General features: G+C 26.7%; 1 protein-coding gene across 1 annotated transcript in view; it reads left to right on the top strand.

The window, feature by feature from the left end:
* Positions 1 to 9,169, top strand: part of LOC101241241 (uncharacterized) — a 66,186-nt gene extending 57,017 nt beyond the window's left edge. Inside the window, exons 47-50 of the mRNA XM_065788258.1 lie at positions 2,860 to 3,156; positions 3,286 to 3,591; positions 3,783 to 4,091; positions 8,887 to 9,169. Coding sequence (XP_065644330.1) covers positions 2,860 to 3,156; positions 3,286 to 3,591; positions 3,783 to 4,091; positions 8,887 to 9,059 — 1,085 coding nt within the window. The 3' untranslated portion in view covers positions 9,060 to 9,169. The remainder of the gene's footprint in view (positions 1 to 2,859; positions 3,157 to 3,285; positions 3,592 to 3,782; positions 4,092 to 8,886) is intronic.
* The last annotated feature ends 5,237 nt before the right edge of the window (positions 9,170 to 14,406 follow it).

The raw sequence follows: 14,406 nt of genomic DNA, 5'->3' as shown, positions 1-14,406 counted from the left end.
CTCATGGCATAACAAACTTTGTCTACTGTTATAAGACTGATTTATTTTTCTTCTTCATTAATGTATCTATGGATAAACTCCTGCATCATACTCAAATTTTTTTCTGCATAATCGTTCACAACAATCAATGTCTTTGCATAAGCTAAAAAATGGTTGAAGTAGTGTGCTTATAGGATGGAGGAAGTGATAACCAATTGAAAATTCTCACTTCTGTAAAGCCATTTACTGCTAACATAAAGTGTAAATACTTGTCAACAAATACCGCCAAATTTGGTGGATTGCTAGCTTTGAGTCTGTCTAGATTTAATTTTTCTTTAATATCCACCCTCGGCTTATTTTCTATTCTGTATTCAGATGCATTTAAAAATGGCATTTTGAAAGATAAAATTTATTTGGCAATTAGCGTTTTATCTGGATTGTTATAATCCAGGAGTAATCTAGAGAGTTATCAAAGTTTAAAATGTTTTAACATTGACATGACTTTCTCTACAGCTTTAATAGAATTGTGGCTTTGCAAGTACCATGGCGCATAAAAACAATACACAAACTCAAGAATTTGTTTAACTTAAGTTTTCACTTCTTTGTCATTTATTAAAAAGTCTAGTTGTTTGGATACTAGTTGTTTGGGTAATAGCTGTAACTTGGTATGATAAAGTGCTGAACTAAGAAATCATACATGGTGAGCTGCAACAGGTTTTTTAATTTTGACAACTCCTGATTTTGATAGATAAACTGAACAAGTTCTTTACTGTCTTCTCTAACAATATTTGACAACAGTTCCTGCCTTTAATGACTAATCAAACAGTTTTAATATGTTTTTAGGATCATAATTCTGAATTTTTGAACTTCTCAATTTTTATAAAAAAATTTTTAAAAATTTAAAAAAAAAAAGAATTATTTTGTTCTACCTTTTCTTCAAGAGAAAATTTTTTTTTCTTCAAGAAAAAAAAAATTTTTGTGAAAATGGCTTCTCAGCTCTTTGACATGGTGTCTGTAAGCAAGTTGAAGAATGTATTTACCTAAAGTATTGCTTATTTTGTTCCTTTTTTAATGCCAGTATTTGTTGATGTTGTGTTAAAGCACATCTGCCATATGATTTAATATCATAATCTTAAAGCAATTGCATTATTTCTTTATATTGATTGCCACCCAAAGATGAGAGTAAAGAAGGCACACACAACAAGTACAATTCGCTGTTGACGCTTACTAGTGTAGCCAGTCATTTTAATTTGTTTTCTTTACTTGTTTCAAAGTTCTCCCATAAAAATGATATATACATATATATAATGATATATAAATGTACATCAATGGACTTTTTTTTAATATCTTTTTTTGGCAATATTTACAATTTCTTTATTTTCTTTTTTCATTCTTATAACAGCATTTGAGAAGCTTTAATGACTTTTATATCTACTTAAGCATCATGAACAACGGCAGTTGTAACTCTCTGCAGAACCATAAGAGAAATATTATTAACAGTTACCATTAAAGCAATATTTCCTGAATATATATCTTTAGAAATGTTGGCTTGAGTTGCTGTACTCCTTAATTTCTTTTTTCTATTTATCCACTCATCTAGTTTAAAATTAGAATCAGAAAATCTGACCTAAGTTCTATGTTAATGCTGACTTCTCCTTGTTTTTTGTCTTCTACATAACAATGTATAATTTTACTTGGAGATTTTTCATTGCATTTCTATACTTCTTTATTTTCACTGATTTTACCTATTTAAAAATATTTAAAAATAAATTTATTTCACTTTTGAATATAAGTTGTAGATTAGCATGAAAAGCAGAAACACAAGAGAAAAGATACTAACATAAATTTAAATATATTTATGATATATATATATATATATATGTATATATATATATATATATATATATATATATATATATATATATATATATATATATATATATATATATATATGTATATATATAAATTTGAAAAATTGATTCAAGTTGAGAAATAATTTACACCATGAAGACTCTAATGGGCACAAATAAAAGCAGATTACTTTAGTATATTTAGTGTCTAGAAGACCCAAATGATAATTTCATGACCATCTTGATCTAAGAATTCAAGATCTTTGAGTTTGATTTTTTAACACTCATGTGTTTTTGACACCTATGTTTTTAAATAAAGTATTGACTCTTATTTTTACTTACTGGTTCATTCCATGTGTAAAAAAAAAATTTTTATTGGGTTGAAAATTATGATTTTCATAATGAAAGATTTAATTAGCGGATGTTTATGTGATTTGAAAATTAGTTCAATGAATAATAAGATTAATGTGGTATTAAAAAAAAATAGTATAAGTGAATGATTGTATTGGACAATAAAAATTTGATTGGTCAATAAAAATTTGGTCAACAGCAAGCATAAAAGTTTATTATTCAAGACTTACACTAAACAAATGTTAATAATGTCAGCACCAGTTTAAATTATCAAGGCTAATATCAAATAAATGTTCAAACATTTTTAACATTCTTATATTGTTATTCGTTTTAGTCATAAAAAAAATGGCAATGGAGTCAACTATAATTGCATAATTACAAATAATAAATGCATAAATAATGCATTTTTGTGTGTGTTTATATTTTATTTAACTAGAGTTTTATTTTTAAACCAAACTCTTTTTACTAATCCAGTTGTGTTTTGTACATATCTTTTTCTTTTTCTTTTTTTTTTGTAGACATTTTTTGTACATTTCTTTCTTTTTATGTATATAATTTTTTGTGTGGAAATACAAAACTTTGACAGTTTGTTTTTTATCAATAGATTTTTTTTATTTTTTACAATTTAATTTTTATTAACTTTTTTACATTTTAGAACCTATTTTTTTATTGCTTTTAGGAGCTATTGTTGATGTATTTAATGCTACTGTTGAACCAGTTGTTAACTTTGAAAGCAGTGCTGTAAAAGTATCTTGGTTAACACAAACAATAGGTGGAGAAGATCCATCTACTTTTCAATACCTTGTATCTTATTGTGAGCTAAATTTTACAAACTGTGTTAATTCAACTTTGTCATCGCAGCTGTCTGTAAACCTTACTAATTTGAAATCATCAACTGTTTATCAATATTCTATTTATGTTTTTTATTCTCAAATCTTTTTGGGAAAATATGCTACAAGCACATTTAAAACAGCAGGTAAGAGTTTTCTAAAGGTAAGGGTGAAATTTTCTTGTGAATTATCATTACGAAAAACAGGTTAATTTCTATAACAAGTTAGTTACGCTTGACCGATCAATAAAAATCTTGTTCTTATATGTTTTTCAGGACCAATTGTCGGTGTTTTCAATGCATCTGTTGTGCCAGTTATGTACTTTGAAAGCACTGCAGTGAATATATCCTGGTTACTTCCAGAGACTGTAAGTGGAGTAGATCCATCAACTTTTCAATACCTTGTATCATATTGTGAGCTGAATTCCACCAACATTACCTGTGTGAATTCAACTTTGTCACCACAACTATCTTTAAATCTTAACAATTTGAAAGCATCTGCTTTTTATCAATATTCTGTTTATGTTTTTTATTCTGGAATGTCTTTGGGAAAATTTATCACAAGCACATTCAAAACAGCAGGTTAGAGTTAGTTTTATATAAGAACTAAGGAATTTCCAGTGAAAATTTATAAATGTTATATATATTATATATATTATATATATTAATAATGTTATAATATATAATATATGTTCCAGTTATAAATTATTTATGTGCAGCAGAAAGATTCTTTTTATATGTTGTATTTTCTGAAGCTTTCAAATTTTTTTTAGAACCAATTATCAGTGATTTTAATTCCACTGTTGTACCAATAATGTTTTTTGAAAGCAGTGCAGTTAATATATCTTGGTCACATCCACAAACTTTAGGTGGAGTAAACACACTGAGTTTTCAATATCTTGTAGTATATTGTGAGAATTCAACAAATATCACTTGTGTGAATTCCACTTTGTTATCACTGCTTTTTGTAAATCTTACCAATTTAAAACCTTCAACTGTTTATCAATATTATATTTATGTGTATTATTCTCAAAATCGTTTGGGAAAGTTTGTAGCAGGTACTTTCAAAACAGCAAATAAAGGTGAGTTGAAGTTTATTGAAATTTTTTTCATTTATGTTGTAGTCTTATTCTTGTTGAAATTTCATATGATATTTAAAAGATAAAATTTTAAAGTTGTCATGATATCAACTTTACTACCCAAAGTGATAAACTTGATATCTGAGTGTTTTTTCTTTTTTATACAAAAACTATTTTGTAAATTTAATTTGGTGTAGATTACAAATCTGCATTAAAATATTTGTAAAATACATTTTCTCCTCTTATTTATATATAAGTTTTACTATTAATTAGTTTTATTAGATATTAGAATTTCTAATAAACAACTTACTAATTACATCAGTTACAGGTCCTGCTGGCTTGTTAATCATAATAACAAAAAAATTGTGCATTAGATTGGCCAAGTAGCTGGTGAATTTTAGCTCAAACAAAACTCAGTTGTTTACTGCTATAATAATTCTTGTGATGTTTTTGAGATTTCTGATGCAACACTTTTGCTGAGCTCTCTTCAACTTTTCTCTGATCATGTTTCACTACTGAACACTCATGGAAAAAATTATTCCATTTTGAAGTCAGCATATACTACAGTTTATCTTTATTGTACTTATCTTTGGTTCTATTCTCTACCTTTATAAATCCTTTTATAAAAAACTGTTATATTTTGGGTCGTTCTTCTAATGATGCACATTCTAATGATAGTTAAAAATAATTAAATATAAAAATAAAGTTGGATCTGCTGTAGCTGTCAAGCTTGAGCTTCTCCCCCACTGTTGTAAAGTTGTATTTTTGGTTTATAATGACAGCAATACAAGCAGGCACATCATCATACAAAATTAGATAGATGTCACAAGTCTGTATGATGCCCAATGAATGTTCTGCGTCCACTGGTCGACGCAGAACATTCTTTGGGCATCATACAGAACTAAAAAACTAAAACACTGAACTAAAAAACATTGTTGTAAGTTGTTTATATTGATTGCATTCTTCCTTTTTTGACCTTCAATATCTATCGTTATATTATTTATTTGTTTTTTGTTAATCTATTACAGTTACAGCATGTTTATATAATGTATTACAGTGACAGATGCCACATTTTTTGATGTTTTAGCTAACTAACTTCCAGACTTTCACCAAACTTCAAACATTTATATGTTTATACTTATTACAAATAAGGATGTTTTGCAAAAAATTGCAATGATTGGAGTTGGGAAAAAGAAAGCCCTAAAAAATGATTTTTATTATTGGCAGTGATATTATTTTTGATGTCAAGAAAACAGCTGGAGCTTACTTTTAAAATTGTTTTTGTTGAAGATTTTATAAAATTTATTTGATTTTGGAATGTATTTTTTAACCAAGTTCAAGAAAATTCTAGCGATATTTGTTTTACATTAAATCCAAAAGGAGGGTTAAACCATATGATGTTATGTGATCTAGAGTTTGATTTTATTGCGATATAATTTGGTTTTTTTTTATTGTTTCTTTATAACCATTAGATGCCAAGACATTATTATAAAAAGGTAAGGCTTTGTAAATAACGCCTTTGTTTGATGAAATACTGCTAATATGTTTCGATAACATGATTGATATGGATTTGATAATATTAGGAGTGTTGTTAGAACTAACGTTAATGTACAGAAGGTGGTCATTTGGTTTTCTGTATGGTCGAAAGGAACAATACAATAAATTAAACTAACTAAATAAATTAAATTAAACTAATTAAATTAAAACTAAAAAATTTACCATCCATATATCCTGCTTATGGTATGCAGGATATAAAGAGCTACAAGCTCTCTCGACTTGGCTCTGTCAAAACTTCCCAAATTTCTTAACTCATAAAAGCAAGGATTCTCTAGAGTGGTTTATAACGCTAAGTGTTTTATCTGGTATTTGTGTATACTGCTTAGCCTGAAATCGATGGGTAAAACTTGTTATTGTCGAACTGGATAAAAATACAATTTTTTTGTCATGAACATTATTAAACCATTTTATCTATCTGTATTATGTTACTGGTTTACAAATCTTTTCTCACTATATTATTAAAGCTTTAAAGATAAATTTTACTTTTCCCAGCTTTAGTTTGGATGGATCAACACTTTGTATTATTAGAAAAATCTTACTTTTGGTCTTTAATGGTTATAAATGCTGAACTCATGGCAATGCAATTTATTCTGTTGTCAATGCCTAAATCTTTTGACATTTCTTTTCAATATTAATAGTATCATATTGCTTTCCATCAGATTTTTTATATGTTACTTATTTGTTGTGTTTATCATAAGATGCCTTTTCAAGTTCAAAGATACTTTAAGACTGTAAAAACGTTCAGAAGATTTTGCTAATATCACTATGTAATTGATTTTAGAGTTGGCATTTGGTTGCACTGAAATTAGTTTGTTTTTTTTAATCGTTTTGAGTAATTCATTTTTAAAACTTATTAGTTCAGGAGACTGTGGTGGTCATTTTCCTGATTTTGCATCGAAATGGTAAATAGTTTCTTGGTTAAACTTTTTATCATAAAATAGAGCAATCCATCTCATTCTCTTTATTAATGATTCAACTTTTTCTGTTAAGTATATGACTTATAATTTCTTTGTTGATGTTCTTCATCGAGTAGTTGATTAAATAATTTTTCATATTTTCATTGTAACCTCCATATTGTCATATATATAATAATAATTATTTAATATAACTGTTATTTTAGAGTGCTCGACAACAAAAGAGCAATTATTAACAATAAGTATACCAGTATAGAGTGCTCAATGCAGAGTAGAGCAAATTTGTTTATGTAAAATTAAATAGTAACATCTGGTAATTAAAGAAAGTTAAACATCGCCATAAGACAGGGTTTTGCAAAGTTATAAGTGCACATTTGCAAAGTTATAAGTGCATTTATAAAATTAATTTTAACCCTTATATTTTAAATATCAATGGAAAGATAAGTACAGAAAACAATTACAGAAGAAACTAAAAATACGATTATATGAGAAATTGTGAAAAATATTTAATCAAGGAATTGTTCAACGCTTGTAATTTAACTCAAAATGTTGTAAGTCGCGTTATAAAAAATAGTGATAAAAATATACCCTTCACGTCATCTGTAGTAAAAAGGAAATAAACGTATAAAATTAAAAATTCCATAAATACAAACATCGAACAGACATTATTTATTTCCGCGGTTTTTAACAATGCCGTAATTCAAAAATTAATTAAAACGCAATTTTTAGATTAAAATGATAAAAACATTTTGATCTCATTTGTTTCCCTTAATTTTAAGAAATTATTTTTGAGACGAAAAAGATTAGTAATCATTTCTCAAGAAAGAAACACTATGGAAAAAACAAATCGGAGATCAATTTTTGCGGCAGAAATAACTAAAATTGCTTATTCAAATTTGATTTTTTTAGACGAAACCAGATTCAATAAACTTGCAATGCGCTCATATGTCTATTCTCCAAAAGAAAAAAAAGCATAATTGACAGTTCCTGCAAATATAGGACAGAATGTTAGCCTCATGTGTTTATTTTCCGATTCAGAAGTTAAATGTTTCCAATACAAAAAGGGCCACATACAATACACAATCACTTATTGATTTCATCAACAATAAACTAGTACCATTCTTTGCAGTATATCCAAATAAAATTCTTAAAATAGATAATGTAAAATTTTATACAGCAGCTGCAGCACTTTAATTACTAAAAGAAAAAAATACTATTCACAAGTTTTTAGTACCAAACTCCCCTGAATTGAACCCAATTGAAGAGTTCTTTTTATTGTTAAAATCCAATTTCAAATCCACAAGAAATGCTAATCCCGATAAGACTGTTGAAGAAACTCTAGAATATATTTTATCACCTGATAATAATTATAGTCAACAGTGCAATGCCTTTTATATAAATATGAGAAGATAGTTGGAAAAGGCAATAAGGAGAGAAGAATTTATCTAATTAAAATATTTGAAATGATTTGTTTATATTTTTTAATAATGTATATTTTTGCATGCCTTTTTAAAAAAATTATGATTAAATAATGCATACTATTTTTAAAAACTTATGGAAAGTATCTAATCTAGAAAAGTTATTGATATATAACAATATGCTAAATTTAAAAAAAAAAAGCTTGGCTGTAATTTAATTTAATAATTTGCGCAATATTTTTTATTTTTTAAAGCTAAAAAAAATATATAAACACTAATAACTTTGCAAGCGTGCACATATAACTTTGCAAAACGATGTAACGTTAAAATTAAAAAAATTTTAAACTAATTTTTGTGATTAATTTTTTTTATCGTTAGGATTGTTTGTAACATCTGATGATCGCCTTAGACGTGAAACTCGGAGTTGTGTTCTTTAATTACTTGGTGTTATTTAGTTTTGCATTATACATATATATATATATATATATTTATATATATATATATATATATATATATATATATATATTTATATATATATATATATATATATATATATATATATATATATATATATATATATATATATATATATATATATATATGTATATATATATATATGTATATATATATATATGTATATATATATATATGTATATATATATATATGTATGTATATATATATGTATATATATATGTATATATATATGTATATATATATATATATAAATATATGTATATATATATATATATATTATATATATATATATATATATATATATATATATATATATATATATATATATATATACATATATATATGTATATATGTGTGTATGTGTGTGTGTGTGTTTTATTAATTATGTTTTATTAAGTTACATTTTTTAATGTTCATTTGTTAATTTTTATAAGATCTTGGTAAATCAGATAAAACAAGTGGATGGACACCTGCTCAGAAAGCAGCTTTTAGTATAGGGATCATTATAATAGTAAGCGTTATTGTGGGTGTCTCAGTATATTTATACAAAAAGTCGAGATCCGATAAAGGAATCATTAACGATCCAGATAACATTGAAATGTCGTAAGAAGTAACAATGACTGATCCTATTGAAGTATATGTTTTGATGCTCTTATTTATAAATATATATTTTAGATACTTGTAGTATTTTAAAATTGAATTATTGTTTAAAAACGAGCTCTTTTTTTTTAATTCTTTGTGTTGCTTTAAATATTTTAATTAAAAACTTGTTAACATGATTTTAGTAACCATCGAAGCGATGAATAGTATACATCACGCGTCAGTGATAGTTGTCGCATCTGAGTCGGTTTTTTAAAAGTAGGAATATAAATAACTTTATTAAAATACCGAAGGTTTACCGAGTATGTAACACAGGACTGCAAACGCTGCCTAATTTTCCTTTTTTTAAGAAACTAAATTTAATAAAAAAGTAACATTGTTGACGTCAACTTGTCTTGACCTCCCCTGTCAACAAATATCAAAAAAGTTTCAATTTTTTTAAAGTCATTTTTATAAGTTTTTATGTGTTTTTTTTAATTAGCCAACATAAAATATAAAGAACATCAAAAATTGAATAAAAGACATGGTAATCATCTTTAAGTAGAACTTGTTCTAATCAATGATGATTACTATTGGTGTAATGAAAATAACCCATAATAAAAATTTGTTATTAAAACCCATAGAAGCATAATATTAAGTTGCATGATTTTTGTGTTAAAGTGAAACCTAGTTTGGGTAAAGTGTTATCTTTCGCAAATTCAAACTCAACTTTATTTTTTTCTTAATTTATTTAAATTAAATTTTATAATAAAAAAATGAATACAGTACATATAAATAAGAATTACAAATTTTGTTATCTTTACAATAAGAACGCAGATACTCGTAGAAGATCATAAGATCTTGTCATCGAGAACCGCCTAAACAGATTTTAAATCGTTTAATAATACATATATAAATATTCACCTATAAATATATATATATAATTATTTACACACATATAAACATACAAATATATATACTTACACATACATATATACATATACACATATATACATATACATGTATGCATTAAAAGAGGCTTAGCATGATAAAAACGGTGTTTAAAATTAATAAGTCGTGCAACGTTTTTGTTGATGGTAAAGTGGTTTTTATTTACTTTTGTTTACAGTATTCCAAGTCGCGTTAGAATAGTTTAGATGACAATGAATAATAGAATGGTATAGCTGATTTAAAGTATGTTTATTTGGCATGCGTCTTGTTTTAAATAATATTCTTACACTTTTGGAAATTTTATAGGGCAAGTTTTTAATGTGTCTTTTCATGTCAAATTTTCATCAATTAAACCGCTTACAATTTGTAACCGTTACTCTTTTAATTTGCACGTCATCTATAAAAAAAAGCAGGCAAATTACTGGGTAGAAGATGCTTTTTATAGTATGAATTAAAAAGAAACTATTTTTTTTCAATATCGAGAGAAAGCTTACTTACTTTCTTAGCTTTATAGTTTCTTAGCTTACTTAGTTTCTTAGTTTTTTAGTTTACTTAGCTTAAGTTTCTTAGCTTACTTAATTTGTTAGTTTCTTAGCTTTCTTAGTTTCTCTAAGCTTACTTAGATTTTTTTCATCTGCGGCATGGTAAGAGCAAGACGTGTTTATCAATAAAATTTACAATATGGAAGTTACAATGATAAATATTGAAAAACTAATAACCACCAAACTGGAAGAACAAACAAAAAGTATTCTTAGTGAAACTATCAACCTTTTAAAAAAAACAGGAAAAGATATTTAGCGATATCATAAGTGGTAACCTAAAAATAATAACAGATCGGCTCAACAAACTTGAAAACGAGTTTAATAAAAGCAAATCGAAGGTTATAATAATTGAAAACGACATCAATGAAATAAAGGAAAGTATCAACTTTCAGGAAGAAAATTTCTTAAAAAAAATTTCGGAAACTAACAGTCTGATGGCCATGGAAATTAACAATTTAAAAAAAATAAATATTGACCTTGAAAATCGTTCACGCCATAATAACCTCAGGATTGATGGCTTAACTGAGCTGCCCATAGAGTCTTGGAATGACTGTGCAAAAAAAGTTAAAGATCTATTTAGAAACAAACTGGGAATCTCTGAAGACGTAATCATTGAAAGAGCTCACCGCATTGGGAAAACTAATGAAGATAAATCTCCAAGAACTATAATTATTAAACTACTAGACTTTCAAAACAAAAATAAAATCTTAACGCTATCAAAAAAACTCAAAGAAACCGGAATATTCATTAATGAAGACTATGCGAACGAAACGATGGAAATAAGAAAAAAGCTTTGGGAAGATGTAAAAAGATTTCGAAAGGAAGGTAAATTTGCTATTATCAAATATGATAAAATGTTCGTCAGAGATTTTCGTAAATAATTTTAATTTTAACTAAGTCGAGATATGTAAAATAGTTCCGTACATTTTTTATTACGTTAGCACGTTTTAAATTACCGCACTTTACGCAATGACTGACGAAAACAAAAACAAAACAAAAGATTTTGAAACGCTGCGTTGCAACGTCCTCGAAACTGCTAATAATATTTTACTAAATGATTTTTACGACTCTGATGCGCAAATTTTTCACAGAAATAATTTTGATTCGAAATACTTTGAAATAGAAACTTTTAAAATTGAACTTTAAAAAATAATTTTACTGCAATACACATAAATATAAGAAGTATAAATAAAAATTTTGATAAACTAAAACACTTTCTAATAGAATGCAATTACTCATTCAGTATGATTTGCATAACTGAAACGTGGTGTTCTGATGAATCATTTCAAACGAACACAAATTTTCAAATTCCAAATTATAAACTAATATCTTTTGAAAGAAAAACAAACAGAAGGGGAGGAGGGATCGCAACGTATATCCGAGATAATGAAGTGTTTAAAGTAAGACAAGACCTCTCCATCTCAGACACTGATAGCGAAGTCTTTACTATTGAGATAACGGGTAATAAATCAAAAAATATTATAATTTCCACTTGCTATAGACCTCCAGAAGGTGATATGACTAAATTTTCAAATTTTTTAAATGAAATCTTTCTTAAAATAAAGGACAAGGGAAAAAATATTTTCTTTATAGGAGATTTAAATATTAACAGTCTAAACTACAATGAAAATGCGGTTAATAAACTCTTTTTTGATAATCTGTTTCAATTATGTATCTTTCCAATCATAAACAAACCTACTCGGATAACCTCAACCTCCGTCTCTGCAATAGACAATATATTAACAAATACATTTCAAGAAACTTCTTTAAAAGCAGGAATTATCAAAACCGATTTATCGGTTTTGATAATTCCTGTATTTAATTATTTATTTTTCGTTATCTAAGATTTAAGAACCTATAATAATCCTAAAACTAAAGTTTATAAAAGAAAAATGAATCAGTTCTCTATTAAAAACTTTAAAGACTCGCTATCGGTAGTAAATTGGGATGAAGTGTATCAAAAATGTAACCTTGGACACACAAATTCCGCATACAATTTATTTATAAATATTTTTCTAGATCACTACAATAAACATTTTCGTGTTGAAGAGAAATAAATAAAGCTAAAGTATTTAAACTGCCCGTGGATAACTAACGGGATTAGAAAATCATCAAAAACAAAGCAAAAACTCTATATCATGTATTTAAAAAACAGAAACGAAACTAATTTAACTACATACAAGGAATACAAAAATCTATTTGAAAAAATTAGAAAGAATTCAAAAAAAGTGTATTATTCAAAATAACTACAAAAAAGCAAAAGTTATATTAAAAAAACCTGGAACATATTGAAAGAAATAATAGGTAAAAACTATACTAAGTCAAATAATTTACCCGATAAAATTATCGTTAACGAAACTAAATATATCGACAAAACTTCTATCGCTGAAAACTTCAATAAGTTTTTTGCAAACATAGGCCCTAATATGGCTTCAAAAATTCAAAGCCCTGATATCTCATTCGAAACCTATATCACAAACCAACATTTCTGTTTAAATATTTTCTCCGGACAAAACCATGAAGAACTAGAAATTGCAAAAAACTCGCTTAAGACGAATAAGGCCCCTGGGATAGACGACATTTTTAGCTATATAGTTGTAAATGTGTTTCCGGAGATAAAACAACCAATCTATGAAATATTTAAATCTTCAATTATTACAGGATCCGTACCGAATAAATTAAAAATAGCTAAGGTAATACCAATATTAAAAACCGGTGATGCATTTACACTAAATAACTACAGACCTATCTCAGTGCTACCTGTATTTTCAAAACTTTTGGAGAGAGTAATATACAATAAACATCTAACAAATAACAAAATCCTAAATGAAAAACAGTTTGGCTTCCAAAAGCAACATTCAACCGAACACGCAATTCTTGATCTTATAAATAATATAAATGACTCCTTTGAAAATAAAAAATACGTCCTTGGAGTCTTTGTTGATTTATCTAAGGCATTTGACACGATAGATCACTCTATCTTAATTAGGAAAATGGAAAAATATGGGATAAAAGATGTTGCCCTAAACTGGTTCAAAAATTTTTTACTAGACAGAAAACAATGCTTATTGCTCATGGAAAAAAAAATTCAAAATTACTCAAAATAAAATGCGGTGTCCCCCAAGGTTCCATTCTTGCACCTCTTTTGTTTTTAATATACATAAACGATCTTCCTAAAGCCTCAAGTAAATTGGATTTCATAATGTTCGCAGACGACACCAATTTGTTTTATGCATCCTCATCAATTACAAAACTTTATGAAACTACAAATACTGAACTTGAAAAAATAAACAGTTGGTTAAAATCTAAAAAACTATCGCTAAACACAGAAAAAACCAAATACATTCTTTTTCATTCTAACCTTAAAAAAATACCACACGATTTACCTTCGCTAAATATAGATACTAAAGAAATAGAGAGAACCCAAGCAACTAAATTTCTAGGGATACTTATTGATGAGAACATCTCATGGAAATCACATATAGATATATTAAATACCAAAATATCAAAAAACACTGGTATCCTCTACAAAGCTAGTTCTATACTGTCTCCTGATTATTTAAAGTTTCTATACTTCTCGTTTATACAAAGCTACTACATATACGCTAATGTTGCATGGGCGAATACTCATAGATCCAAACTAACCACACTATATCGAAAACAAAAACATGCTGCAAGAAGAGTTTTTAATAAGGATAGACTCTCGCATGTTGAGCCACTTTTAAAAAATTTGAAAGCATTAAATGTATATCAAATCAATATGTTCCAAAATTTGTTATTTATGCTCAAATATAAACTTGGACTAGTTCCTTCTTACTTTTCAAAGAATTTTTCCAAAAATAGCAAAAATAGAAACCATACCAGAGGAACGGGAAACTTCAA

Source organism: Hydra vulgaris, chromosome 01 (assembly GCF_038396675.1).
Source record: "Hydra vulgaris chromosome 01, alternate assembly HydraT2T_AEP".
Taxonomy (NCBI): domain Eukaryota; kingdom Metazoa; phylum Cnidaria; class Hydrozoa; order Anthoathecata; family Hydridae; genus Hydra; species Hydra vulgaris.
Note: the sequence above shows the minus strand (reverse complement) of the source record. Positions and strands in the feature narration are given on the sequence as shown.